The 27,715-nt window shown below is 36.8% G+C and overlaps 1 protein-coding gene across 2 annotated transcripts in view; it reads left to right on the top strand.

Moving 5' to 3' along the window:
* Positions 1–183: 183 nt before the first annotated feature.
* The window catches only part of PCGF5 (polycomb group ring finger 5), a 30,668-nt gene continuing 3,136 nt past the window's right edge, over positions 184–27,715 (top strand). Inside the window, exons 1-8 of one of the 2 annotated variants that reach the window (XM_010564944.1) lie at positions 190–496; positions 11,813–11,909; positions 16,462–16,517; positions 16,640–16,699; positions 20,551–20,699; positions 22,066–22,164; positions 23,808–23,897; positions 25,830–25,889. In XM_010564944.1, coding sequence (XP_010563246.1) covers positions 385–496; positions 11,813–11,909; positions 16,462–16,517; positions 16,640–16,699; positions 20,551–20,699; positions 22,066–22,164; positions 23,808–23,897; positions 25,830–25,889 — 723 coding nt within the window. In that variant the 5' untranslated portion in view covers positions 190–384. Of the gene's footprint in view, positions 497–11,812; positions 11,910–16,461; positions 16,518–16,639; positions 16,700–20,550; positions 20,700–22,065; positions 22,165–23,807; positions 23,898–25,829; positions 25,890–27,715 lie in introns of both variants that reach the window. The other variant, XM_010564945.1, reaches the window with a different exon arrangement.

Here is a 27,715-nt window from a genome sequence, read left to right as displayed (position 1 = left end):
TGGCAGGGGCAGGGGCAGGGGCGCTGCCTCGGACCTCGGCTGCCGAGCGCCGGGCACGCAGCTGCTGTTATGTAAATAAAAAGGCGGGTGCCCCTGCCAAGTTCGCGGCGACACTTGTCCTCCGGGGCATCGGCACCGTGCTGCCAGGCTTACCCTCCCTTCTCTCCCTTTCCACGTGTGTTACAGGTAGGAAAATGACTCGCCTGGCACAGGAGCAGGAGTTACGAGCCATGTCCCCGTGAGACCTCCAGAACTAGGAGCAAATGCCTGGAGAAGTCCCGCCGCACAGAGCAGCGCCGCAGCTCTTGTGAACCGCGGGCGTCGACACCTCTCGGACTTGCTCCTCTGGCCCCGCGCACTCTGCCAGCATTTCCCACCCCACGAATGGCTACTCAGAGGAAGCACTTGGTGAAAGATTTCAATCCTCATATCACCTGCTACATCTGTAAAGGCTATCTCATCAAGCCAACTACAGTAACCGAGTGCCTCCATACCTGTAAGTAGTACTTGGCAAAATATTCCCTTCTTCGCAAGCGATGCTTCCTCGAAGTGTTACGTGTTTGATGTGACCTCTGTGCCGGTTTTTGTTTACCTCTGAAGTGTCGCACGAAATGCTGTGCGGTTTCTGGTGGCGTTTCCTAGACACTGGCCTGCCACCTGGGTCATCTTGAGGGCACGTCGACTCTGCTTAACACCTTGCAGAGTAAAGATACCCCTTGGCTTTCCCCCAAGCGCCACCAGTGATTGTGCTGGCTCTAGCACCAAACGTGTATCACTGTGGCCTGGCTGATCACAAGTAAGATCGTTAGGTCTGGTGTGGTATTTTGATAATATAACTATGCTTTTGAAAGTTAAGCCAATGTCTCTGTTGGCAGTGCGCATGACGGATACGCCGGTGTGGTCAGTACCGGCTCGCGTCTCTCTGTAATGCGTTCCATGGCACAATGCATAGAAATACTTGAAAGTTGGCAAAATATTTATTTAGGGAGTAGATCCCTTTGAATGAAACTGACTCAGGAAAAATTATTCAGGTTGGCTTATGCTCCTAATACTTCTAAAACATTGGTGTGTATGAATTATATTAAACATATGAATAGTCCTATCAAACTCAGTCGTCTTACTTCCACATGCTTGACTTTTTTTACATTTATTCTTGGATAGAAGATAGTTTGCTTGGACCTTCTTGAGAACTTGGCATCTTTCCAAATAAAATCTGAATTCTTCTAAAAGAAGAGTAAGGGGAACTATATGTTTTCTGGTAGATTTCCTATTTTTAAACCTTTAATAAATATCAGTTAAAAGCCTTGGCTTAGCATGGCCTGTCATTTCTGCACAGTGTTGTTCTTGCAGTTGTTACTGCCTTCGCTGTTATTTTTTGTGTTATGGTGTTACGTTCCTAGTATATCAAGCACATAGAGAATTAAAACATATCATTCCTATATGTTGTTCCTAGTACAAAGATAATATTGTTTACCATTATAGTAATATTATTTTTAGTTTAGTTTTTGAGAATAAATAATGTTGAACTGACTTTTTCCGAGTCTAATACCAGCTAAGGATTATAAAGTGTTTTGTAGTATTATTCTTCTCTTTTGGGTTACTTAGTAAAGGATTTTAAGTTGAGGACTAGAGAAGTTAAGCAAAGTGTCATAAGAACTTGAAATAAAACAGGAGGGAGAGAGGTATATTAGCTATTATTAAATTACCTTTCCTTTAAAGAAAATGGAAAAGTTCCAGCATTAGTTAATTTTTTTATGCTTGAAGTTTGATGAACAGTACTAACTTTTAAAAGGTTGGGGTGAGGGGAAAGAACTTGCATCAGAAATTAACTCAGACTTAGAAAAAAAATTGGTTTTATTACGATACATTTCTGTTTGGATAATTTATTTGTTTATTTACTTTTGTTCCCATTACAAAACAATAATGGCACAAGGAGCATTTTTTTCTCAGCAACATCTGGGGTTTTTTGTTCACTTGTAGATTGTGAGCTCTTCACTGAGACAGCTGTGTTACTGCCTAGGCACCAGATAAGCACATGTGAATTTTACTGAGCTGCCATCTATTTGCACAGGTTTCCTCCCAGAAAAGCTACCACGTTTGGGTCATTAAGTAGAACTGCAGGAAAGAAGGTGGTGTTTCTTTAAAGCAAAGTTTAGTTGCCAAAATATGAAGTTTACAATGATGGAAAGGAAAATGAAAAGCTTCAAGTGGTGATATGGAAGTCTTATGTCTGTAGAGGAAAAGGTGATCTCCATGTTGCAGAATTCAGGAAGATACTCTGATAAGTTATTTTACACTTTGGCTTTTAGAATTTTTTTTTTTTTTTTTTTTGAAGTACAGGTATGGTTCTTCAGTCACATCCAAATAGCTACCACAAAATACAGTGATTTTAGCTGTCCTTTGGTATTTGTCTTGTACTACTAATTGCTGTAATTCATGCACAAATGATCAAAATCTGCAGGTATTAATGGTTTAAAAAGCAGCATACATTCATTAGATACTGGGAGTGCAATGTATTACTCTGGACAAGATGAAAAGCGTGTATTGACCTAGATGTTCTCCAGTGATTGTAGAGGAACTAATGTGATCAGTAGTAACCAAATGAGTTAGCGGTTAATTCACATCTTCTGTGTTGCTGAAAAATGTTGAGTAGTAAAGTTCTGCTCCGACAAATGTGTGGCTTTTTAATAAAGAGATGTTTCTGATGGGTTTTTTGGAAATGTTGGACAGACTAATCCACCATTTACTGGGAAGAATAAGTGCAAGTTGGGCATCAGCAGTACAAACTTTCCTATCTCTGTTGGAAAGGAAATGCTTATATTACTGCAAAATAATTAATTATTCTGCAAATTCAGTACTTTGTTTCTTTTTTGCTACTTGCAACAGAATGGTTTTGTCCTATGGACTGAGACCTTTTTTCCTAGTCTGTTACACAGCTGTCAAGGATGTTTAAGAACTCTCCTTCCCAAATCATGCCGACACACATGGAGATCTGGGATCAGGCTCTTGCTTGTGAAGACCAAGGCAAAATGATAGTGAGGACTTCAAACTTTTCTATATAATCTATTCCTGAATTGTTTCCCTCATTCATTAACAGACCCACATTTTGTCTGAACTTCCTTCAGCTACTAGCATACTTGCAGAATCCCCTTATGTCTCTCATCAGTTTTAGCTGTGGCTGGGCTTTAGCCTTCCTAATTTTGTCCCTAAGTGCCAGAGCAATGGTTTTATATACTTGTGTTTCCCATCCTTGTTTCCACTTCTAATATGCTCTATTTTTGCATATTAATTAGGAAGCTTGTGCACTAAGCAGTTCTTCTGACAAAATTCCCTGTGCGATGGGCTGGTTAGCTCTTGAGGTCTAAATAAATTTTCTTTAAAGAAAACCAGCCAGCTCTCCTAAGTACCTTTCTTTCTAATGATAGCCTCCTTGGGAAATCTGACTAGCAGTTGCTTAAACAAGCTGAAGTCCCATCTCCTGAAGTTCAGAATCCTATCTCTGCTGTTTAACTTTGTATCCTTCCTCGAGATCCTGAACTCCATCATCCTGTGGTCACTGCAGGGCAAGCTGCCATCTGCGGCTGTCTTCATCGCCAGTTTTTTCCCGTTTATGAACAGCAGATCAAGTGGTACATTACTCCTAGCTGGTCTCTCTAGTATTTGCCTTAAGAAATTGTCAGCCAATGCAGTCTAGAAACTTTCAGAAAAGTCCTTCCATGCAGGAAAATGACCAGTGATGTAGTTTTCAATATCAAACCACTGATCTTGCAACCAGAGTGTTTTTCAGATTTTGCTAAAAACTTCCAGTCTCACCAGGACATCCCAAAAGAACTTTACTGCAGCAAAATTTCCCACCTGCAGACAAGCAAGCTGAGCTACTTTCATACTTCTTTTCCTGCAAAAGCTGCAGACAATGGCATGTAGCAGGTCTTAAAGGTTAGCAGATCTGTCTTATTTTGAAATAGAAGATTTCAACCCAGAAAGTCTTTCCTGATCACCATGTACTGAAATTACTGCTACTTTTTAACAGTAGCGAATCCAGTCTGACTGTGTCTGGTAATTGTAATTGACAGTGGAGTAGTCTCACATGTATAGTTTCTGAGAAGGATGGTTAAGTATATTAAAGTTTTCTGTCCTGTTTTTATGCAGACACTTTCCCTAAAAGTAAGTGCTTCTAAGGCAGGTTTAAGATAGCTAATTAAATACTAATTAATAGATACTAATTAAATACTTCATTAAACATACCAAATGACTTGTTACATCTCTGTGAGATGGGTTTGATGTTCCACTAGCTGTGTGTATCCTGTGCCCCTCCTTTGCTCACTGGATCAAAGAGTGATTAACTTTGAGAGAGGAGATCCTTGGAAGACTTCAAAGGATGAGTTCTGACAAAGAATTTGTCCCGCAATTAACTAATTAAACTTTCTCTTGTAAAATATTTTGTTTAAAAAATGCAATATGAAGTTTTATTTAGGTACCTTGTTAATTAGCATTTTAAAAATAAAAGATACGTACTTTTTTTGTTTGCGTAAGATGACATACAGCACAGTCCTGACACTTGTATCTGTATTTTTCAGCTGATTACAGAGATCTGAAAGAATGCATGAACCAGATACCTCTGTATTGGAAAATGTAGCATTGTGTAGTAATTTATGGTTGCCAGACAATTAGCATATGTCACACAAGTACTTTTATCAGCTCTAGTAAATCATCTTATGTGCATTTAACTTCTGTTGTGCCTCATCTGAAGTGTCGTAGTACAACCATGAAATTCAGGTCCTCATTTCACTGTCATGTGTAGCACATACCTCAAAATTCTGCAAACTGTGTACATTTTGTTAGCTGTTTTCTTGTGCCTGTTTGCTGCCACACTGTGACCTACAGTAAAGCAAGTGAAACCACGTCATTTTGTTAATCTGTACCGGAAGCATTAAAGGTTTTTGGTTTGTGGCTTTGTTTGTTTTTTTCGTTATTATTATTTTTTTCCCCATAGGTGGTGAATTAAATATATCTGTAATTTAATTGTGTTTAACGATTCCCTCTTTCCCTACCCTTTTCACCCAATACTTAGCCTGTATCCTGTTCTCTGAAACTTCAAAGTGATAGGCTTTTGTTCAGTGTTTTACATTGAGAATAACAGAGGATGATTATACCTATCATATCTAAAAATACTGGTTGATGATCCTACTCATGCTAGGAGTATCACATATCAGTTCATTATTCTTGAGTGCTAGAATTTATGTGTATTTTATACTTTTACATTATCGGTAAATCACATTTAGTTTTGACAGGCAAATCGTCATAGCATCATAGGTTTACATGAGAAAAAGCAAAAGTTGTTTTAGATTACTACACTATTGATTTACAATTTTAAGGGGTGTTCCATGGTATAAGATGACCTTGTGATTTGAGCTGGCTGCACAAAGACCTGATCCAGATCTGTATGTTTGTTGGAGTAGGGAACACACCCATATAGGAATGGCTTAAGATTCTTGGTTCCTTGTGATGTTTTGTCTGTACATATTCTACTCAGAGACCTCTCTTACACTGGATATTAAGCCCTTCGTTAATCATTAGTCCCTTTCTTGGACCACACATGGCTTCCAAGGGTGCCATCTCTCAAAAAAAGGTATAAAGAGAGCACATGAATATATTCAGTCTGAAGAATTTAGTTCCTTTCCATAGATTGGTTTATATGATAAATATTTCTTCAAGTTATGTTATTGTGGATTTTAGCAGGCTTTATGTTTAGCAGTGTTTAGTTTTTGGGAGGTTTTGGGGAGTCAGTCATCTGACTTAAAATAAGTACGTTAGTTATCTGCCCTGTGGCATAGAGTTCTTCTGAACAGTAATAATTTCAAATTTCTTCTAGGTGTAAATGAAAGCCATGGCTCAGATAGGCCCTATTTGTCTTTGGTTTGGAAAACAAACAAAAAGCCTAGCAAAGCCAAGTTTAAAATGTATTTTTAAGACAAATGAGTGAGTCCTTTTCAAAGCAGTCAGATCAGTGTCATCTCATCACAGACTTTGAGAACTTCTCTGACGTGAATGGAGCAGAGATCCCAAGAGCAAGTGAAGGGAATTAAGTTCTCTTCTAAGAATTTCAGACATAGCTTTCTTAAAACACAGAGAAATGCTTTCTGAAGGAGGCTGGTACTAGTTGCTTACAGAAAAAAAGAAACCACTCTGGTATTGATATGAAGCCACTGGTAATCCTTTTGAAGAATTTTTGTGCTAATCCTCTTAGTCTCCATTGCTAAAAATTTCCCAAATAAGAGAAGGTTAGGGGTTAGGCTTATCAGTTCCAGAATGAATATTGACCAATGCCAATTACATTTATACCATATTTTCAATTTTTTTATTCTTTATCAATCATTTAAAATTGGTGTCAGGTTAGACAGACTGACTCCATAGAGATGTTGCTGTTTCTACTGGACAGGAGGCTTACAAAAAACCTCAAATATACCAACACCTTCCTTTATTATAGGAGTTAGCAGAAGAGGAACTCCATCTCACTTGCAGTTCTCCATTGAAAAAAGGGTTATCCCTAAGCTCAGTTTCTATGAAGTCAAGTCAGAAAAGGTCTACAGTAAACCAAACCCTTATGTTACTTACCTCAGCAACTTTCAGCTGAATTTCCATATGGCCATTATTCACAACTGTGTTAGACTTCACAATTTCATCATCATACTAGCTTCTCAGCCTTTTTTCCTCCACACTCTTTAAAATGAGGTTCTTCAACTAATGGAATTTCTGAGATAGCAGATGATTCTTAACCTTGTGGTTCTCATCAGTATTGTCATCACCCACCACTAATCTGTATGCTTTCTCATGACAGAAGTACTGTATCATCTCCACCTTCAGCACAATACAGGTACCAGGATTATGAGATATCGGGTGCTGCTGTTGAAGAGCTCAATTGACAGTAGCATATTTCACAGCTTCCTTGAGAAGCTTGGACAGAATATGGTTATTTTCATTCTCATTGAAGTCATCCAAGCGCTTATTCTAGGACTTGTTTCAGACTTTAATTATATTTGCCATCGGATTTAATAGGTTAATCCTATTTAGTCCTTTGGTTTACTTCACGCAGACCTAATATCTCTACATTTGATTGCTTTGATGCTCTCTAGTTCAATAATATAGAAGAATCATGCCCCAAAAGTGTCCTGATTTTTTTTGATAAATAGGAAGAAGACATCTCCTCTGTTAATGAATGGGAAAGATATGATTTTCAACAATGTTAACTACTTGCATTCATGGCAATATTTCCTTTTCTAAATGTGGTGAGTTCACCCTGGCTGGACACCAGGTGCTACCAAAGCCGCTCTATCACCCCTCACCTCAGCTGGACAGGGGAGAGAAATATAATGAAAGGCTCGTGGGTCAAGGTAAGGACAGGGAGAGATCACTCACCAGTTACCGTCACGGGCAAAACAGACTCAACCAGAGGAAAATTAATTTAATTTATTACCAATCCAATCAGAGTAGAGTAATGAGAAATAAACCCAGATCTTAAAACACCTTCTTCCCACCCCTCCCTTCTTCCCAGGCACAGCTTCACTCCCAGATTCTCTACCTACCTGCCCCAAGCAGAGCGGGGGACGGGGAATGGGGGTTACGGTCAGTTCATCACATGTTGTCTCTGCTGCTTCATCCTCCTCAGGGGCAGGACTCCTCACACTCTTCCCCTGCTCCACTGTGGGGTCCCTCCCATGGGAAACAGTCCTCCACGAACTTCTCCAGCGTGGGTCCTTCCCACGGGCTGCAGTTCTTCACAAACTGCTCCAGCATGGGTCCCTTCCACAGCGTGCAGTCCTTCAGGAGCACACTGCTCCAGCGTGGGTCCCCCACGGGGTCACAAGTCCTGCCAGAAAACCTGCTCCAATGTGGGCTCCTCTCTCCACAGATCCGCAGGTCCTGCCAGGAGCCTGCTCCAGCGCGGGCTTCCCATGGGGTCACAGCCTCCTTTGGGAACCCACCTGCTCTGGTGTGGGGTCCTCCCTAGGCTGCAGGGGGACAGCCTACCTCACCATGTCTTCCCCACGGGCTGCAGGGGAATCTCTGCTCTGGCACCTGGAGCATCTCCTCCCCCTCCTTCTTCACTGACCTTGGTGTCTGCAGGGTTGTTTCTCTCACACGTTCTCACTCCTCTCTCTGGCTGCTGTTTCTGTTGCACAGCAACTTTTCCTCCTTCTTAACATAAATATCACATTTATCACAGAGGTGCTACCACCATCGCTGATGGGCTCGGCCTTGGCTGGTGGCGGGTCCGTCTTAGAGCTGGGTGACGTTGGCTCTGTTGGATGTAGGAGAAGCTTCTAGCAGCTTCTCACAGAAGCCACCCGCATAATCCCCCCGCTACCAAAACCTTGCCGTGCAAACCAATACACTAGACTGTCTTCTTTCTAAAAAATTCTGGGTTGCTTAAATGAATAAGTTTAAATGCAGTTTAGCCACTATGTCTGCATGCGGTCTTCTGTTTGAAACATTTTCATTTTTTACAGTGATTACAGTAGGTATTACTATCAATTAAAGAGCCTTCTCCATCATGGTTTTGTGCCACATTGTCTTCTGTTTTGATTTTCCTGTCATGTGTTTAGAGTAGGACCTTTTTATGATTGGCTCATTTTTCACTTCTCAAGAGCAAGATAAATGAATGGCATGATACTCAGATGGCCTATTTCAGAAAGAAAAGCTCACTTCATCCTAGCTTTCTCATGAACACTGTATCAGAATTTTGTATTAATTAGTGTTATTGGCTGTTGGTTTTTTTCAATTTAAATGACGTGGCATGCTCGTGATTTAGCCAGAGCCATTTTTTTTGGACAATTTTCAGGACTACTGGTAGTATCAGAAAAGTAAAGGTACAGTAATTAGAGTTTGAAGATAAGCGAGAACATTTTTGGAGAATATTCCATTATGTTGTTTGGCCAGCTAATGAAATTCTGTCTGTGCACTTGAATGGCATTGTTGGCTGCTTGCAAGTAATTCAGGTCTGGGCACCTGTAGGATTTCTATTTGTTCCTTAGTACATGTTTTTACAGACCATTATGTCTGTTCAAAAAGTGAAACTTTGGGAAAGTGATGTTGCTTCTTCATCTGTGACTCTGAGACCCACTTGTGACACTTCCTGACCTCAGGGGACCAAGCATGCACCCTGTTATCTAGCTACATGTGAGAGGGCTTTTTATTTATTACATGTTACTGTACAACACCCTTCCTTTCCAGGGCTGTGTGCCTTAAATGAGGGTACACTCTGTTACCTTTGAAGGTGCTGGAAGTTTTGCTTAGAACCAGGATCAGATTCATGACACCTTTTGGTGAGCAATATCGTGTTCTTATCTATAAACTCTTACAAAACTTAAACCATTTTAAGGTAAAGCGCAAAAAAAATTAACTGTGATATCTAAAGCAAACAACACAGTTGAAAATGCATATAATAGATGTAGGCAAAGAAATGAAAAAAATCCCACATCTATTTAATCTTGGCATAGCTAGTTGAAATCAGAAAGCTCTAACATTTATCCAGCTAGTGCATTAACTTAAGAGAATGGTGATTGATATTCTTGGAGGGGTGGTTTTTGTATATATTTTACTGTCTCTGCCTCTTCCCTATTCTATCATTGTGTGTATGTGGCTGGGTTTTGATTAGTAAAGGAACTGAACTATGCCTTCAGTTGTTCCCTGTGCGTCTTTGTATTTCAGGTGGGTGACAGAAGGAAAGATAGTTCACATAGTTATGGAAGCTGGGATGGCTGAGAAGCTACTGATCAGCTAAAGAATTCCACCTTGTGATGTTTGCTCCTGGGCTGAACATGTGCAGGCACTACGTCTTAAGAAAAACTTTGAGCTGAGAATCTTCATATCTTTTCAATTTCAAGGATAACTTCTGTTATTTTCAGTCCTAGAGGAGATTCTCCGTCATACTACTGAGGAGAGATTATAGAAATCTTAACTACATATATTTTAACAGTTATTCAGACTTGTGTTTTAATTTAAGTGTGTTCTTAAATGCTCTGTTGGGCTGGCATGAGGGCTCTTGGTGGGTGGTGAAATTCTTCGTATTCTGTAAGTGTAGTAGCAAAATGTTTAGTTTTAGGAGTTGTTTTAGTTACAAAAAGCATATAGAAAAGTGAAGAAAGGTTGTAGGTAGAGAACATTACATTTGCTCCTCTGTACTAGACTTCTTACCCGGTGGAAGTGTTAGGGAATGCATGTGCAAAGATCGATTAAGTCTAGTAGTTTTAACAAATTATAAAAGATCTGTGATACAAGAAGAGTTCTGTGATTACCAGTTCTTGCATCTGTATGCCAGCGCTAAATACCTCCCAACTTGTGGTTAAGCAAAAATTGACTCGTATCCTGAGGGCTGAAAGGTGCTCTCAGCATCAGTGCTCTCGGCTGCTTTGGAGTCCCCGTGTGCAGAGGACAGCACTGCGCCCCACTTACCGGGCTTGTCTGGCTGGACTTGTGGGCTTCCTCAGCTTGTGTTACCAGATCATCGGAAATCTGCCCTGCACCCAGCACTGCTGGAGCCATTTAGCTTGGGGAGAGCGCCAAGAGCCAGCCCGAGAGCTCTGAAGTCTGCCCGTCGGACTTAAAGGGGAAAGTTCATTGCAATTTCAACCAAAGCTATGAAGTTAACGTAAAGCAGTCGGAAGAAACACCTACGTGGAGGTTTAATGTGTGTGCACTGTCAGCTTCAGCTGATTCGTAGTAACTCTTCTGAGCATACTAAGGCAAAGATAAATGCGGGCTTTGCTTGTTAGGTGACGTTTGTTAAAGGAACTTCAAGATTCCTTAAAGAGTGTCATATAATTAGGATTTACCAGCTTGTTTAGAGGTACTCTTAGTTCTTTAGGTAATTGATGAAAGAAATTACAGTGTTTCAGCAGAAAGCATATTGCAATTGCAGCAGTCCATTTATTTTTTCAGTCCATTTACTGATGAATTTGCAGTTCTCATTTCAGTTTAGGTGAAGTAATAATAAACAGAGGATAGAGTTTATCTCCATCCGGAATGTTGTAATGCAGTAATAATAGCAGGCATATTTGTTCTCATCAGCTTGGCTTCCATTTTCTTATTAATGGCAGTAAAATCTACAGTCTGCAATTAATCATTTGGAAGCAACAGTAGCGTAGCACCTTCTTTAGTTTAATTTCAGTTTATTGGATTTTAAATTCGTATTGTTGTTTTGGGTTTGTTTATACTTGCCATGGTCATGATCCTGATTTTTCATTATAAGATTCAAGTATTAAATTTTTACTGTTAGTTCTGTCATAGCTTTTCAAGGTGCTGTGTCAAAAGGGAAGCATAGCCACTTCGAACCTGTGTACAATTTCTGTGAACTTTTCTCTTACTATAAGTATTTACAACACTATTTTCAGCTGCCAGCAACACTGCTAGAAAGAAAATAATGTGCGTAAGTCATTTTCAGATCATCTGAAGCGATGATTGTCTCTGCTGGGCTAGAGCTCCTCAGCATGCACTTTCTCAGAACCTGCTCTTTACTTGTGCTACGTGGTATGGGGTTTGCATTTTATGATGCTGGGAGAATTCTAAGTAGTAAAAATATTCCATACTTTAAAGCAGCGCTTGTCTAACCTGTGCTGCTGAACTCAGTGTCTTGGCAGAGCAGAACTAGCTATGGCTTTGAGGAGCAAGAAGTGGATAAGATACATTGTCATTATTTGCTTTAAAATAATAGTCTTTTATCTTTGATGCATGAAGTAGTTAGCTGGCATCATTAGGTCATGTTCAAGCAATATTATTTAGATCTTAAGGTTTTTTTTCTTTTTTCCCCCCTCAGTTTGTAAGACTTGTATTGTTCAACACTTTGAAGACAGCAATGACTGCCCCAGGTGTGGCAACCAAGTGCATGAGACCAATCCACTAGAAATGTTAAGGTAAGATGACATTGCACAACATTTGCTGAAATAGAAGAACAAAAAATTTACAAAATCTTAATATCTTTATCCTGAAAGGGAATTAATTTTTTAGCTTATTTGTGTAATATATCAACTGTTCTTGGCCATAGATTCTGTCAATTTCTAATCTCACAGTAAATTGTAAATTGAGTTTTTTCAGATATAATAAAAGGAGGAAAGATAAGGGAAACACACAGAAAGACTGGGTTTATTGTACAAATTAAAATAAATATTTTAATACCTGTATTAAACAAATAAATGAACCAGATACCTTTTATTCTTTACATGAAATTAAATTCTAAAATTTCTTTTTTCAAATGATTTAGGGCATTCCAAACTGCATGCAACTTCTTTTCTTCTTAGAGCAATGTAGAAAATGAATCATGCACATAACTGAGTGTTTTCCAGGGCGTAGATCTACCAATCTGAATTGAAATCTGCTGTCAGATTAATGAAAAGACACTCACGAAAGAAAGTTTTGACACTAAAAATACCCTTTCTTGAGAGTTTGCATTTTTTATATCACAATAACTCATCTATTTTAAACGATTATTTTTCTTGAAATTCTGGATTCTCTTTTAGTGACGTTATGTTGAAACAAAGGTGATAGCCATCCTACAAGTATAGTACAGAGAAATCAAGAAATGTCATCATAAGTGGAAGAACTTCATGTTTTCCTGAAATGATGAATCCACTCCCTGCCCTCACTCCCAACACTCCCTCACCCCTTAACCCTCCAATATTATTAGTTTGTAATACTGTTGAGAACTTACGAAGAAATACTCTTACATCAATGTTAAAATAAATATTTACATCTGGAATATACTAGTGATGGTATTATTTCCTAATGTCATTGTGTTTGCTACAATTTGTCATGTTTTTCTTTGATTTTTGACTGATATGTGTGTGCATAGTAATTCTCATGCTTCCATTATATACCAAGAGGATAGGTGAGAGAGATTAAATTCAGCAACTCTAAAGGGTGTTATTAGCTGAAGCCTTTATCATCTGAATGGTTTTTGGAAGTGTAGGGCTAAAAGAGTTTATGTAGGTATTTACCATAAGTATTTTTCTGATCTCCTGTCAGTGTCTGAGGCGCTGTCAGCCATAACAGAAGATGCTATACAGAGTGCATAAGGTACTAATAAGCTGAAAACAAAAGCATTTTAGAAATATTTCTTTTATTCTGACAGGACCATTTCATAGGAGCTGAAAAATGCATTTTCTGAAACATCTAGTAGATGTTTAGTAAATGAATACTGTGCTTTAAGCAGGAAATGATGGAAGGGTGAGAAAAGTTGAGACCCTAAGCCAAAAATGTGGGAATAGCTATTTTCTCTGCAATTATTTCCCGAAACTCCTTTTATAGTCATTGGGTTTATTTGGCAACAAACTGCATATAGCTAGCAGTTTGCTGGTTGTATTTTATGAAACAGTCTTAAACATTTGTTAAACTAATAAGCAGAAGAGCACGAGCAGTGTAATGGAATTATCTTTTTGGGATGTTTCCTGCATAACTTAATACATGTCTTATACTCTGACTGTAGATACCAGCCCCATCATTGCTCAAGAATGCAGTCATTTTCTGAGAAATTATGTTGAACACTCTGGATAGTATTTTTTAACTGAGATCTTTCAGATAAACCTTATAAACTACTTTATAAACTGAATTCTGAATACCTTCATAACTATGTGAGTTTTTTAAATGTATCTTTTAGTGGGCAGCACTTAGGGTCTGTTGAAACTATAAGCCTAAGTCTGAAATTCAACACTGAGCTCTAAAATGAAAATCTAGGAAGAGTGTTAAATTCTAGAATTCCCTTTCCTGATCTAGCAGAATTCTGCATCATCACTATTCAATAGGGTCTGCATTGGTTATACCATGAAGGCAGGCTTCTTTTTTTCTTGGTAGCGTGCTGCTTTGGATGCAAGTTTTCCTGAGTGATAGTCTTTGTTTGCCTCACTTCAGATAATTAGCAGTTATCAGAGAGTAGCTTTGATCTTATAAGTCATTCAATATTATAGAAGAGGTGAAAAAAGAAACTATACAAAGCTGACATAAATGCTTGGTTCTTCTTTCTATATGTTCTGGTTTGGAGGTTGGAAGATGTGGGAGTGGAAAGAGGTGTGTCTAAAATATTAATGTTCTTGTTTCAGCATTAACAGGAAGTATATTAATTGACTGAGACCAACTTTATGTCAAGTAGTTTCATTTTGGAATGGGTTTGATGCAAGTCACAGAAATACAAATCTTTGTTAGAGTGCTCATAGGCATGGATAATAGGAACATTGTAAGAAGCATCTGAAATTGAGAATCTTTTTATAATTTCCTGGTTTTTTCCCCTATAGTTTAAGTTTAGTTTCCCTATACTTAAAGATCAGATAAGTGTTATTTTTTCTGCATTTTTAAAGTATTGGTTAGTATTTATGCTTCATAAGGATGAAATAGCTCTTTTTTGTTTAGTTTCTGAAAGAAAATAAAGGAATTGACTAGACTATGAAGCCAGTTCTTGCTGCTAGCATCGTAAATTTGCTAAGTATGCTGGTTTTCTTGTGATGTTAGCATTACCAGTGACATTTGTTTTGGGCCATTGAAGACAAATTAGAAAGTGCTAAGTGGGAATTTTCAAAAATAAATGTAGAAAAAACAGATGTATCATACCATCCTGAGGAATGGTTAGTGGGATTTTGAATTAAGGTAGTGATGTTCTCTTTTGAAGTCCTTATTTCTTTTCTCTTAATATGTTATGAAGATTGGAGCTTTCTTACAGTGTGAAATGGATTCCATTTCCAAGACAGGTTCCCAAGCTCCCAGTGCTCTGCTGTGGCAACTTCGCAGAAAGCAGTACCATCTAGTTGCATTAGATATTGATAGGAGAGGCTAGAAGAGATAACATACCATTTGGAAAGGTAGACCTGTATTGTCATCTATCAGAAGCTAAGTGCTCAGACATCCCATGATTTTGGTTTCCTTCTTATCTGTGAGAAAGTACTCTCTATGCTTCTTTGTTTTAGGGGAGGTCTGTTTCACTTGCTGGAGATTTTTTTGTCCTTATAAGAAGAAGCAATTAAAAAATGGATCATGGTTGTAGCTTAAGCATGAATTTTCTTATGGTATGACTGCCTCCATGAACTGAATGGTAACACAGGGAACTAGTCTCAGAACAAGATGATTAGGTAATAGGTCTAATTGTAAACTTTCCATTACAAATACAAATTCGGTAAAGAAGAGAACCTGGAATGCTCATATATTTATTTTAAGAAGGTAATTGTTATCTATTAAAATGGCTTTTAGGCATTTCTCAACAATAAAATCGTTCCATCTTCTTCCTACTTTGCTGCTGCTAGTGAACAAAAGATAGAGAACAGTCATATGTTTTATAACAGGCCTATAGCTTATTATTAATAACATGTACACACACGTATGTATATTTGTAAATATATATGTATAAAGAGAGATATATATCATTACTGAGATGAAGAATTAAGGCAATTAAAAATATGCCAAAGGCAATTATTGTATTGTAGCTTCTGACTGAATGTCAAGGTACTTATTTCTCTGGCCGTATTACTTAGTACTTTGTTTTGCCATGGGTTTTTGTTTAGGCTGTGGACAGTGGGAGTTACTGTTTGCAAGAGCAGCTGTCGAGGGCAGAGGAGAGAAGGGGAAAGGAAACAGAATGAGAGACAGGAAAACAAAGGATAAGTGAGACAGGGAGAGAGGAAGTGGAACTAGAAAGTGGATGATAAATTAAATGGATAGGAGAGTAGGTAAAATTCAGAGAAAAGGCAAGAAAAATATTTTAGCTTCAGCAACAACGGTAAATGCACTGGGTCCTCTGGAAGGGACTGTAATAGCTATTTCTGGCATGAATATCAGGATATCAGAGGACATGCCTGTGCTGCATACTGTCGTCTGGTAGACAAACTCAAGGCAGATTTAAATAGTTTAAATGAATTATGTTGGGTACCGAGAACTGTCTAGCCAGAGCTGCATGGGTGCTCTGTGGTCTTCTTTATCTTGCAAAGACTGGTTTGTCTGTGTTGTAATGAGTACGGAATAGTCTGTTCAGTTTTTCATAACAGTCTTATTAACAAAGCACTTGAACACTTAATATGATAATGGAGTTTATAATTTTCGTGCTTACTACTCATGACCTGGACCTTAAAATTGGATACTGCTTTTCCAGTTTGTTCCTTTTAGTCATACAATTGTTTGCATGTAACACAAATTAAAACAATGAAAATTTTAGAGTATAATGGGTTTTCTCTTTTGCTTCATTTTTGTCTTTATACAATAAAAAATAAATTCCTTGGTTATTTTAAAAAGAAATCCATTCAAGAAGTGGTTGAGATAAGCTTTAATGCGTGTTGTCTCTCAAGCTAAAATTAACTGGTTATTGCAGGATGTATTATTTGCCAGAAGTATTCATTTAATTTTATTATTCAAAAGTTTTTGTTATTTAAAGGCTAAAAATATTTAAAATGCTAGTTTCTACTTAATGTGAAATGTATTTTTTCCCTTTGAAAGGCTGGACAACACCTTAGAGGAAATTATATTTAAGCTGGTGCCTGGTCTTCGAGAACGTAAGTTTCTCATTTGGTTTTGGGTACCTGTTTGGGCTGATGGAGGGAATATGGCTATTTCTAATTATATACCTGTAGTATTGATTTAAAAATTCACATTACTGTTCTTTGATGTTAACTAGAGGAACTGCAGCGAGAGATCGAATTTTGGAAGAAAAACAAACCTCAAGAAAATGGACAAGGTGATGATTTTTTTTCTTCTCATCTGTATGTTAAGTAACATTGCTCATTAAGCCCTGTTTCTTCAAACACTTATGCATGTACGTTGTTCTTACTGAATTCAAAGATACTACAGAAACTCATAACAAATCTATGTAAATGTAGTCTGGCCCTTCATGTACTGCTGCTTATCTATTAACCAGTTGTTTTACAGACACTAACTGTTTTACAATTATTTTTATTTGCATTTCCCTAAGCTCTCACTTTCAACACTCATGCAGTTTTCCACTTGAATTCTTAATTTTCTTAATACAGCAAGATGCAGAACTACTTGAGTTTTGTGCAGATTATTTTCTGTTACTGAATTTGACCAGCTGTTAAGTAGGAGGTTGTCAAGAATTAGTTATGACAAGTAGTAAAACAGTTTTCCACACATGCCAAACAATTGTTTTATATAGATTCCAAAATGCTTTTGCTTTTTTTCTTTCTTTTTTTTTTTTTTTGTAGTTGACCCATGAACTTTGAGAGCTCAGTATTAGGTGCTAAGTGAGGACTACATCCAACTGTTTTTATGCCCTTTTAATTTGACATCAAGGTTTTGATACCATAGCCTATTTGATTTGGGCATTTTTAAGAATTTTTTGAAAGCTCTGCTAGGCTAAAGAAATAGCTGTTTTTAGTAAAGGATCACTGTCAAGTAAATGTCTTGCAATACTCTTCTGCACTCAGTTGTTCATAATATCTTCTTTTCAACTTCATAACATTTCATTTCCTTTCTCAGTGGTTTTGTTGATTTGCATTTGGCATCAATTATAAGGGACAAGGGTCTTTTCTCTACTACATAATTAAATGAAGAACTGCGGGACAGTTTAGATGAAATTATATTAGTTTACTACAACATACTGTGTAGTGTATACCTATTCAGTTTTAAAAATACTTAGAAAATATTTTTATGAAATATAGACATTTGCTGACTGTTTAGAAAATTGTTCTCTGCTATATACATAGATAGAAAAAAATTGCATATAATTTGCAAATTTGTCGAATGTGACTTACTTTTAACCAATTTATTCTTCTGGTTCTTACCTTCCTCCCATAATTTAATGGTAAACCTAATGGAGATCAGTTACTAAGTGTAATGAGTGATTGTATTGTTTTGTGAATTGGAGGAATGCTCTAACTCTCAAAATATACTTTTAAGTAGCTACAGATGTATCCAGCTCTGTTGGTGACTGTATCCTTGGGCTATGGAAATTTGGCTCTACAAACGATTTGAAAGTTGTGGCAACTCATTGAGACAAATTATGAGCATTTAAACTATTTTCTGCCATAAACAAGCATTTAGAATCTTGCCTGAGAATAAATTATTTGGTGAGAATTATTTCAGTAAAAGGCACTGTTTCAGTTGTCAATACCATGCCCTGCCATCAAATAGTCCATCTAGTTTAAAAGAGTCCTTCAGTTTTATGTCCTGTACCACAGGTCACAACACAGTTCCCAACCATAGCATCTAAGATCTGTAAAAAAATCCCGGGACTTAAAATTTTCACACAGCAGAAGAAAAAAAGAAACAAAACCCAAACAACAAAGCATATCTCAGGCATGGGTGACTCCTCTAGGAGAGTGGTTACTAGAGAGAATTGGTGGATGATGATAGGAAACATGCTGTGGTACAGAGAAAAAAATCTTTATTGATCCTCTCCAGTCTGAACTGGAAAAGGCAGAGGGCAAACAGCTTTACATTGACTCACTTCCTGGCAATCAGGTTTATGTTGAATATCTGAGAAAAGCACAGGAAGTAGACAATTTCCAAGGTTTGCAAGAAAGATGATAAAAAAAAAAGACACCAATTTACACCTTAAGGAAAGAGGTGTGGAGGTGGGTGGGGTGTTGGTTTGGTTTTCCTGTCTTCTGTTCTTGGCTTGGTGCTTTTGACCTGGAGAACACCGTGTCCATTTTGGTGAGATTAAAATTTCTTTTTTCTTTTTCTTTTTTTTCTTTTTTAAATTCTATCATATTGAACTTTAATAACGTGCCTCTAATGAACCATCACATTGATTTCTGGAGTCTGCCTATACAAACATCATTAATTCTAATATCTACAAGGATTTTTTAGTAAACAATCTGGTGCCGTTTACACGGAGGAACATGTGAATTTCTATCAGAACACCTTGAAAGATGCGACATTTTTTGTGTGTGTACCTGTTTCTGGAATGATTTTATGATTGGAAATTTGCTAATTTCCCTACTTCTGTAGTTCGTTTGCCTTTCAAGACTTTCCAAACTGCATAACTAAATCTTCCTCCATTACTCAGCAGTGATAATGGTTGAAAGTTGTGGATGTGTTTGCCTTGCCGAAGAATCTGTGAATTGTAGGCAGACTCCTCAGACAAATGCTTGTGACAGGTAGACTGCACCTGCTTGATTACAAAAAGAAAAAAAATAATCTGTAGTTTGATACTGTAAATTCTGTTCATAGCAAGATAGTAGGAACAAAATGTATGTATGATAGACATTCAGCTAAATGTGTCAACAGCTAGTAGGGACTTGTGGACAAATCTTTTATAATTATAAAATACTTCAAAATTGTAAGACAGAAAAGTAATGAGTATAGCTTAAAACTCATCTTGAATATGTAAACTGAACAAAATGAACTAATTATTGTGTCTAGAAACTTAGGCATAGCTTGATATTTCTTAAAGTTTTCATTCTATCTTCCCATCTTAACTCTTCTAAATGATTTCAAAAGTTTGTGGTAAGTGTAGGAAAACAGCAAAATGTGATCTGAAAGTTTTTCAGGAAATGCGAATGTAGCTTATTCAATTTCCTTGTGATAATGTTTTATTCCAACAGAGAGCAGCCTGTATCTGGGGATACAGAAAAAACCCCAAATGTATATAATAAAGTTATTGTTTACTGTATTCCAAATCTGTAAAAATTACTCCATTTTATGGTTCATTGTATGGTTATTATTTACATACATTGTGGCCTTATCTAGATGCACTTGCTAGTCTTAGCATTCCAGTGTTCAACTATGCTAAACCTTTGAAAACTGTAGGAGGTGGTACGTTTTCCGAAGAGTTAAATTTTTAAACCAGGAATCAATAGAACATGTAACAGCATCAGTGAAGAGAGATAACATGGTACATGTGATTATATAGGATATGTGCACTCTGCCAAAGAATATGGGGACCATTCCTCTTTTCTTATATTTTTTGTTTTTAAAGGTGAATAAGTAACTGTATAGCTATTTAGTTATAAAATCCTTCTGGAGAGAGACACCTGAAGTTTTTACAATGACATTACTTAGACTAGATCAAAAGTGGATGAAATTTAAGTTTTATCTTCCCTTAGTTTATTTCATGATAATGTTTCAGGAACTTGCCTCCACTGGGTTATTGCGGCAGACAGTTAATATTGATTGCCCATGTTACTTTGATATACAAGTGTCAGGATTAGTTATTCAACTGTTTATTTAAAAGCAGTATTTTTTGGCAGTGAACTGCCACACCACAGAGTAGTTTATGTCGGTTTATGTTGTTGAGTGATTTTGATGGATGCACAGTTGCAGGGTTTTGATCACTGGACACAGACAGAAGTAGACAGCCATAACCATTAGTGGTCCATCAGACTAATTATTTTCTGTCACATATAAATCTGTTGTTTGCATATTACATTAAAATTTCAATAGTAAAACTTTGTTTTCAGAGATTTGTAAATTGATCAATTTAAGAATGCACTGAGTTAAAATTGTATAAAGTTAATTTGAAGAAAATTATGCTCTTGAAAATGAAGTGTTACTTTAAATGTGATTGTTGCTACTGTGACTTCTAATTATTTTACACTTAAATAATATGATCTTCATATTTTACAGATGAAAGCCCAAAAGCTGATAAACCCAAAGTAGATGAGGAGTGTGATGAAAATGAAGAAGATAAAGACTATCACAGGAGTGACCCACAGATTGCTATTTGCCTCGACTGTTTGCGCAACAATGGGCAGTCAGGAGATAATGTAGTCAAAGTGAGTAGTAAAGATAGTCTGTGCTGTTGTTATTGTTGGCAGAACAGCATTTTACAGGGACCAAATAATTTTATAACCATTAACAATTAACTTTAATGTGGTGACCTATCTCCACTTCCATGCCTATTTAGTCCTTTTGTTTGAGGCATTGCGATGCATCTTGGAATTTTGTAGAAAATACAGTTCCATACAGAAATCCACTCATGACAGTGGATTTTTTTGTGTGTGTGTTTTTATGGACTATAGTTTTGTAGTCTGCAGCCTTGATGGTACATAACTGCATTACACAACAGTTTACAGCACACCACAGAGGTACTTAAAAAGCTAGCTGTAGATGAGCTGCCTCACACTTTCAGGATTGCTGTCTTATCATGCCAGCACAAAGCTGCTTTCCAGATATGTTGTGCACTGAATGACTGGGATCCAGATCTTCTGAGCTGTAAACCTGATTCTGACACTGATGTGTTGTCTGTGGCCTTCAGCAGGTCACTTTCATCTGTAAAATGTGTAGAGAAATACCTGCTAACTGCTGTTTTAAGAATTAGGGATATTTGGTTTCTATTCCTGAAGGGAGGATTATCTAATGGCATCGAGTCTAGAAGAAAGTGTTTAGAAGTCCACTTAGATTTTAATGCTTTATTAAATTACAAAGACAAGAATTCAAAAATACTAAATATTTTCTGTGTGCTATGTTACGTGTGTAATTTTGGAAGTTCTTACACAGTAAGAAGGTTTTGATTCGGCAAGAAAACATTTGTATGTGTTATCACTGTCTGTTTATGCTATATACAGTAAGAAATCTGTATCTCCATCACCATGTAGGAGTCCCAGGTTTCCAGCTTTCCTGTTGAATCAAAACTATTAGGTTCTGGATCACAGAATCTGTGATAATAGATCACATCTCAGGTTTGTAGCTTCCCTGTATTTTACCTAGATTATTTGAGGATGGTTTTACTTCCTTTTTCTCTCAAGGACTGAAGAAATTCTAAGAAGTTCTAAGGAACGTAACATCTGTTTGACCCCCAGTGTTACTAACGCAGAGACTTAGATTATTTAAGTTCTTCTGGGACTTTTGGTGGTTTTGGTGTTTGGTTTGGTTGGTTTTTTTCTTTCGTCCCTTCTGTATCTTTTGGAAATTTCTTTAGAACCAGAGATGGGTCAAATGAATTTGTTTGTCATCTTGTAAATTTTGCAAAAAAAAGTGAACAAAAATGAACCTATGGTGCCATTATGAATTAGAAGAGAGTGCAGTAAAATTGGTTACTGGTTGAAAAAAAAATCAATTACAGCTGTTCTTGCACTAAAGATTGCTTAAATGCTCCAAAATTTCTAACATGCTTTTTCTGTTTTGTTGCTGTTGCTTTAGGGTTTAATGAAGAAATTTATCCGCTGTTCTACTCGAGTGACTGTGGGAACTATCAAAAAGTTTCTCAGCTTAAAATTAAAACTTCCAAGTTCTTATGAGGTACATTTGAAAGAACGATGCTTGTGTTTTTATTTCCATGCAAAGTGTTAGGTTTTTATGAAATTTAATCACATTTGAACTTAAGGAATATTTTTTTAGCCCAATCACTAAGTACTGTTCAATATTCCAAGTTATATTTTCTGCCCTTAAATGAGAAGTGATCATTTTATCACATTGACTAAAGTTGCTAATCAAAGACTTCATACAATTATAGTAACTTCAGTTTCTTGCTTACCTGTGAAGGAACAGATACATTAGTTTTTTGTATTTTTATGTAAAAAACAAATGCTTTCACTTTTCATGTGGCTAATAAAAAAGTCACTTAATATAGTTGTGGGCTAGTAGTAGCTACTGGGGAAAAGGAGAGCTCAACTAGACATACACCAAATTACTCTGCATTTTCATTTTCTTTAGATGTAAGAAACTATCCAGTAATTATGAAGAAATGAGGAGCAATACCATCTGAATCTTTCAAAATGCATATAGTTTTTTTGCACCTTCTCTGTAAATAGGTGGAATTTGATGGAGAGAGGGTCTTTGCTGCATGAGTGATTTGAGCTTGGCCAAGACTGTTCCCTGGGGGGGATTTGCTAACAAGGTAGAAGTTGTGATGCGGGGTGGAGCTGGAAAGTGTGAGACTTGTGCCTCTGCTTCCCCTCTTCCCAGGGATACAGGAATTTTGACCTCAGCACAGACTATTTCTTCAGCCAGTTCTCTTACAGGAGTCAATGACTCCATGAACTGCAGCCTGCCTCTAGCACAAATGGCAGCATCCCAGCTTTGGTTGGAGGTAGGGCTGAGTTAGGTTATTGCAGAGCTATACACAGGAGTTTGTCTCAGTATTGTGACATGCTGACCAGCCATTCTGATGTCGTTTGGTTTTGTTAATTATGTTCATTTAATCTGTCTCAGGCACCTTCATGGCTTGTGTTACATAGTATCTGCTTACTTCAAAATTTTGACATTCTTTTCCTCTAAAAAACAGAAAAGCATTATGACTATAGTAATGAAAGAATTGTCAAACATTTTCAGTGGAGCGTAGAAGTAAGATGCTATAATACAGTTTAAACCAGTCATTTTTCACAGTAAGATCATTACTTTTCTTTTTCCTTTGCCTTTGGTCAATGAGCAGTCATGTTTGTATACTCAGAAGTGCATTTTCCTTGTAATTTATGGTTACTTTTAAACTATTTTTTTTAATTATAATTTATTTTTTAAAGATTAGAATTACAGTACTTCTGGTTTGTATCTTTGCGTTTGAAAGAGTGTTGACATAGCAAGAAGGCCTTCAAAATACAGCACGAGGCTTTCTCTTGTATAGTACAATACTACAATACTGTGTAGTGTTGATAAATACAGCGAGTGTTTGTCTACTAGTGATTTCCTACCTAGTTTAGCAGACTTTCTTCTGTCCACACCTTAATTGAAATCACAAAAGTGAAAAAATGAAGTGGAATATTAGTGTACAAAATAGCATATTGTCAGCATGTTGTATTTATTCAGGTTTGATTTACATGTCTGATGGATTTATTGTATAATGATAGGGGTTGAGGGATTAACTCTCAGAGATTCACGTAGGAGTTCATTTAGACATTAAAATTTTGCATCCCTTTGTCTTACTGTTTGTTCTGTTGTATTTTAAGCTGGATGTACTATGCAATGGAGAAATCATGGGGAAGGATCATACTATGGAATTCATCTATATGACAAGATGGAGACTAAGAGGCGAAAACGTAAATGCTGTTATATTATTAATAAAGGATGTTTTGGTATATTAGAGAGAGTATACATGCTTTCACAGCTTGGTCCAAAATATATTCTGTGGCCCTTCAAGAAACCCTTATTTAAAAATGCATTTTGCATGTTTTCTGGATTTCTGTGTTAAACTGTATGAGTGAAACCCAGCAGCACATATATTGTGTAGATTCTGAAACTTAAAAATAGCAAGTATACAAAATTTACATGCAAGTTCTGCTCTGAGTTTTAAGTTCAGTATCTGAAAACCCGAACACTTGTTCTTTTTCTGCAAATTTGCTTTTAGTGACCTTTTGATTTGCAGTAGTTGGGAATCTGCATCCAGCGGTTCTTTATTAAGAATCTGTTTTATTCAGTCAGTAAACTGAAAGTGATACTGAAAAATTATTGGTGAAATCTAATTGTTTTATTACTGTTTCTGTTAATACTACACCCATTTTTTTTAGATACGCTGTATAACACTAATATCCAGATAACACAGCTAAATGGGTTTTCCTTGCTGCATGTGTATAATTTAGAATTGCAATATTTAACTTATTAAAAGACATTTTTTTCAGGTCTGATATTCAGTTTGATTTAGTAGCTATTATATTGCCTTGTATATTTAATTTTTTTTTGTTAGAAGTCATATCCCCATTTCTTCTCTTTATTTTGTACATTCGTTCATGTGTAGCTGTTGATTGTCCTCCACTCTCTATTGCTTTGTAGTATGTGCAGAATTGTTGTCTATCACTACCAGTGGAGGCTATATTGGAGTGCAGCTAAGGTTAAGCACTTAACATATGTTAATGTACTGATCTGTAGAAAATTCCAAACTTTCTGTACTCTTTTTTTTTTTTAAGCTTCCTAGTACTCAGAATAAAGAGCACTGGGGCACAGAGAAGACAGAGGATTAAGCACACTGTGGAGTTAACAATTCACAAGTCTCTTAAAGTTTTACCTTAATCTGAAGGGGAAGGGGGAGGGATAGAGTTTGATAGGAATTAGGGGGGGTAATGTATATAGGCAAGTTTTCATTAAATTTGAAAGTCATACTGCACTGAAATTTGGTGATTGCTGAAACCCCAATATTGCACCAATAAGGGAGCTTTAAGTAGTATTTTTTCCAATACTACCTTGAAACCGGTGGGTGTTTGTTTGGCTTGCCATCTTATATTTTTGTTAGCATTGGTTGTACTATTAGGAAGTGTTGAAGGAAACAACTTTAGCGATAATGGAATTTTTTCATGACTTTTAATCCTGCAGCCCCTGCCCACAAATGGACTTTTGGCACTTGCATTGGTTTGGAAACAACAGTAACTATCATCTTGACAAAAAAGACATTATTTGTACTTGTTAAAATTTTTCAAAAATCTCAGAACTACAGGTTTTAACATTAAGTGAATATAGGAGCTGACAACTCTTGATTAAATTTGTAAGTTGTGTTTACATACACATAATATAGTCAGGTATGTGTTCAACTTTTCCTTTGTGTAGTTTTAAATCACTCCCCTGAAGTCAGAGATTACAAATTAAAACCTGTAAAAATTACATTCTGTTGATAATAAATCCAGTAACATCTGGGCTTCTATGATTTTGTTTTCCTAGCTGTGTTGGGTCTTGTTATAAGTTGTGATGGTAATTAATTAACAACCTCTTCTTTTGGATGAAGATCAAGTAAATCTATTACCTCCATCTTTGGTACTATTCACCATGAGTTTTTACTGGCACACCTGTGGACCTTACAAGAGGTAGACTAGTAAAGGGAAAATATCCATTTATTCGTTGGAGAAGTCTTTCTTGTTTTAAATAAGTAAATTCATTTTAAGCTTTACATTTGAAAATTTAAAAAAAACAAAACATTAAATGGTAAATGTATATGTCCAGCTGTGGATGCCTCTTATCTGATCAGAAAATCATCTCCTTCGCAGTTTCGGTGTCAGAACTGCTCATCTTCGCAAGTCTGCTCACAGGATGGCACTTTTTATCAGGTAAGAGGCACTCACAACTGTACATACTACAGTCATTAAGGTCCTGTCAGCACTTCAATTGTAATCCAAGTTGTGGAGTTTTTATAATTCCCCACTACAAAGTGCTAAAACTCTATGAGCAAGGACTGAGCATTTTCATTCCTTCAGAGAAAGCTTTATTGAATGAATAAATAGAATCCATTCAAAAGGTTTAGGGATTTCTTTTACTTTACATTAGGCCATTTATCTTTTTGTTAGAGAGATACCATTCTGTAGGCTGATAGCTGCATCAGTCTGGAAGGATTATCTACCTCTTCCTATCTCATCCTTCTAATTAGTAGCATTGGGCAGTCACTGACAAGGGATCAAAACTGAAGAGTGTGAATCAAGAGAGACCACGTTGCTTTCAATTCCTTATGGCAATTCATGTGTTCTTTTTAATGGAGTAAAGAAATGTTAGGTTTTTCTAATACTGTATTCCTTTCATATCTTTTAAAATTAGAAATGGAGCAACGCCCTATCTCTAGAATAGAACAAATCAAAACCTCCAGAATCTGCAAAATGAATTTGATTTCTAAATTTCATCGATCAATCTAGTTCATACCTATATGAAACAATATTTCAGTTTCCTCATTGAGAATTTTCATTTGAACTAAGATCTAAAAGTTACTTTGGAAGTTTGAAATAATATTTTTGCTTGAGCAAAAAATTAAAGTTGATGATAGAGGGCGGGGAGGGTCACTCCCCACTATGGATGGGAGTGACCTACTGCAGTCATGCCTACTTCAATAATTAGAATTGTTCCAGCATAAGGCATTTGATTTGTACAGTTGCTTTGTAATTTTGTTTGCAAAAACACTGAGCCTCACTGGTTTACATGGCAATTTCAGTGAGGTGACTGCTCTGTCTGCCTGCGTGCACTTCCGATTAGACTTGAGTACCTTTAGAGACGATTTATATAATCAAAGTGAAAAACATGTGAAATAAATAGCATTTAATTAATATGGGAGTCATATCCTATGCAAAAAAATCAGAGACCAAGTAATTTATGATACTACAAATATGTTTGTTAATTGCACATGCAGACTGCACATGGTGCTCCCTGTCTTCTCTCCTAAATGCTCCTGCTACTGTGGAATACCTCTGGGTTTATGTTGTGATTTCTCTGCACTCCAGTTTGTAAATCCCCAGCAAGTATGACCACATTTAGTTCTGGTGATCATTTTATTAACCTGTATAGGTCTCTGCAGTGATATGTTTCTTTTTTGGTCACTGAAGTTCATCTGTATTGCATTTGAAGGATGCAGTAAAATATTTCTGGTTTTAATTATAGCTTATGTAATAATTCTTTTTATTTCCAAATTTGCAATAAAAAACCTTAAATTAGCTATGTTCCTCTGCCCTGTGGCAGAGAGGTAGTTAAGCCCATACAGCTCCTGAGACAATAAGATTTTCCTGGGTTTTATGCTATAGAAAATGTCTAGTATCCTAATGAAGTTAAGAGGAAAACATCAGGCTTAAATGAAATGCTGACAGACTGAAAAAATAAGACATTTAGTAAAACAGCACTTCCAGCAATGAACGTCCAGGTATTCCATGGCACTTTCTGGAAACCCACCCACTCTTGCTTCCCATTCTACAACACTTCTGTCCAATTCAGGGATCCAACCAGCTGAATTGCCGAATAAACTAATAAGAAACTAATAAAAATGTATCACTAGATCTGAAGTTGAGGCGTTTGGATCTGGGGGAGAAGTTAGCCCTCATCTCTCAGAAAATCAGCTGACAGCAATTTGATGTGATTTTTTCTTTTTTAATTTTTAATACCAGAGTAGCCTGGATCCCAT

This window comes from Haliaeetus leucocephalus, unplaced genomic scaffold (assembly GCF_000737465.1).
Source record: "Haliaeetus leucocephalus isolate CR32 unplaced genomic scaffold, Haliaeetus_leucocephalus-4.0 Scaffold184, whole genome shotgun sequence".
NCBI classification, from domain to species: Eukaryota; Metazoa; Chordata; class Aves; order Accipitriformes; family Accipitridae; genus Haliaeetus; species Haliaeetus leucocephalus.
Note: the sequence above shows the minus strand (reverse complement) of the source record. Positions and strands in the feature narration are given on the sequence as shown.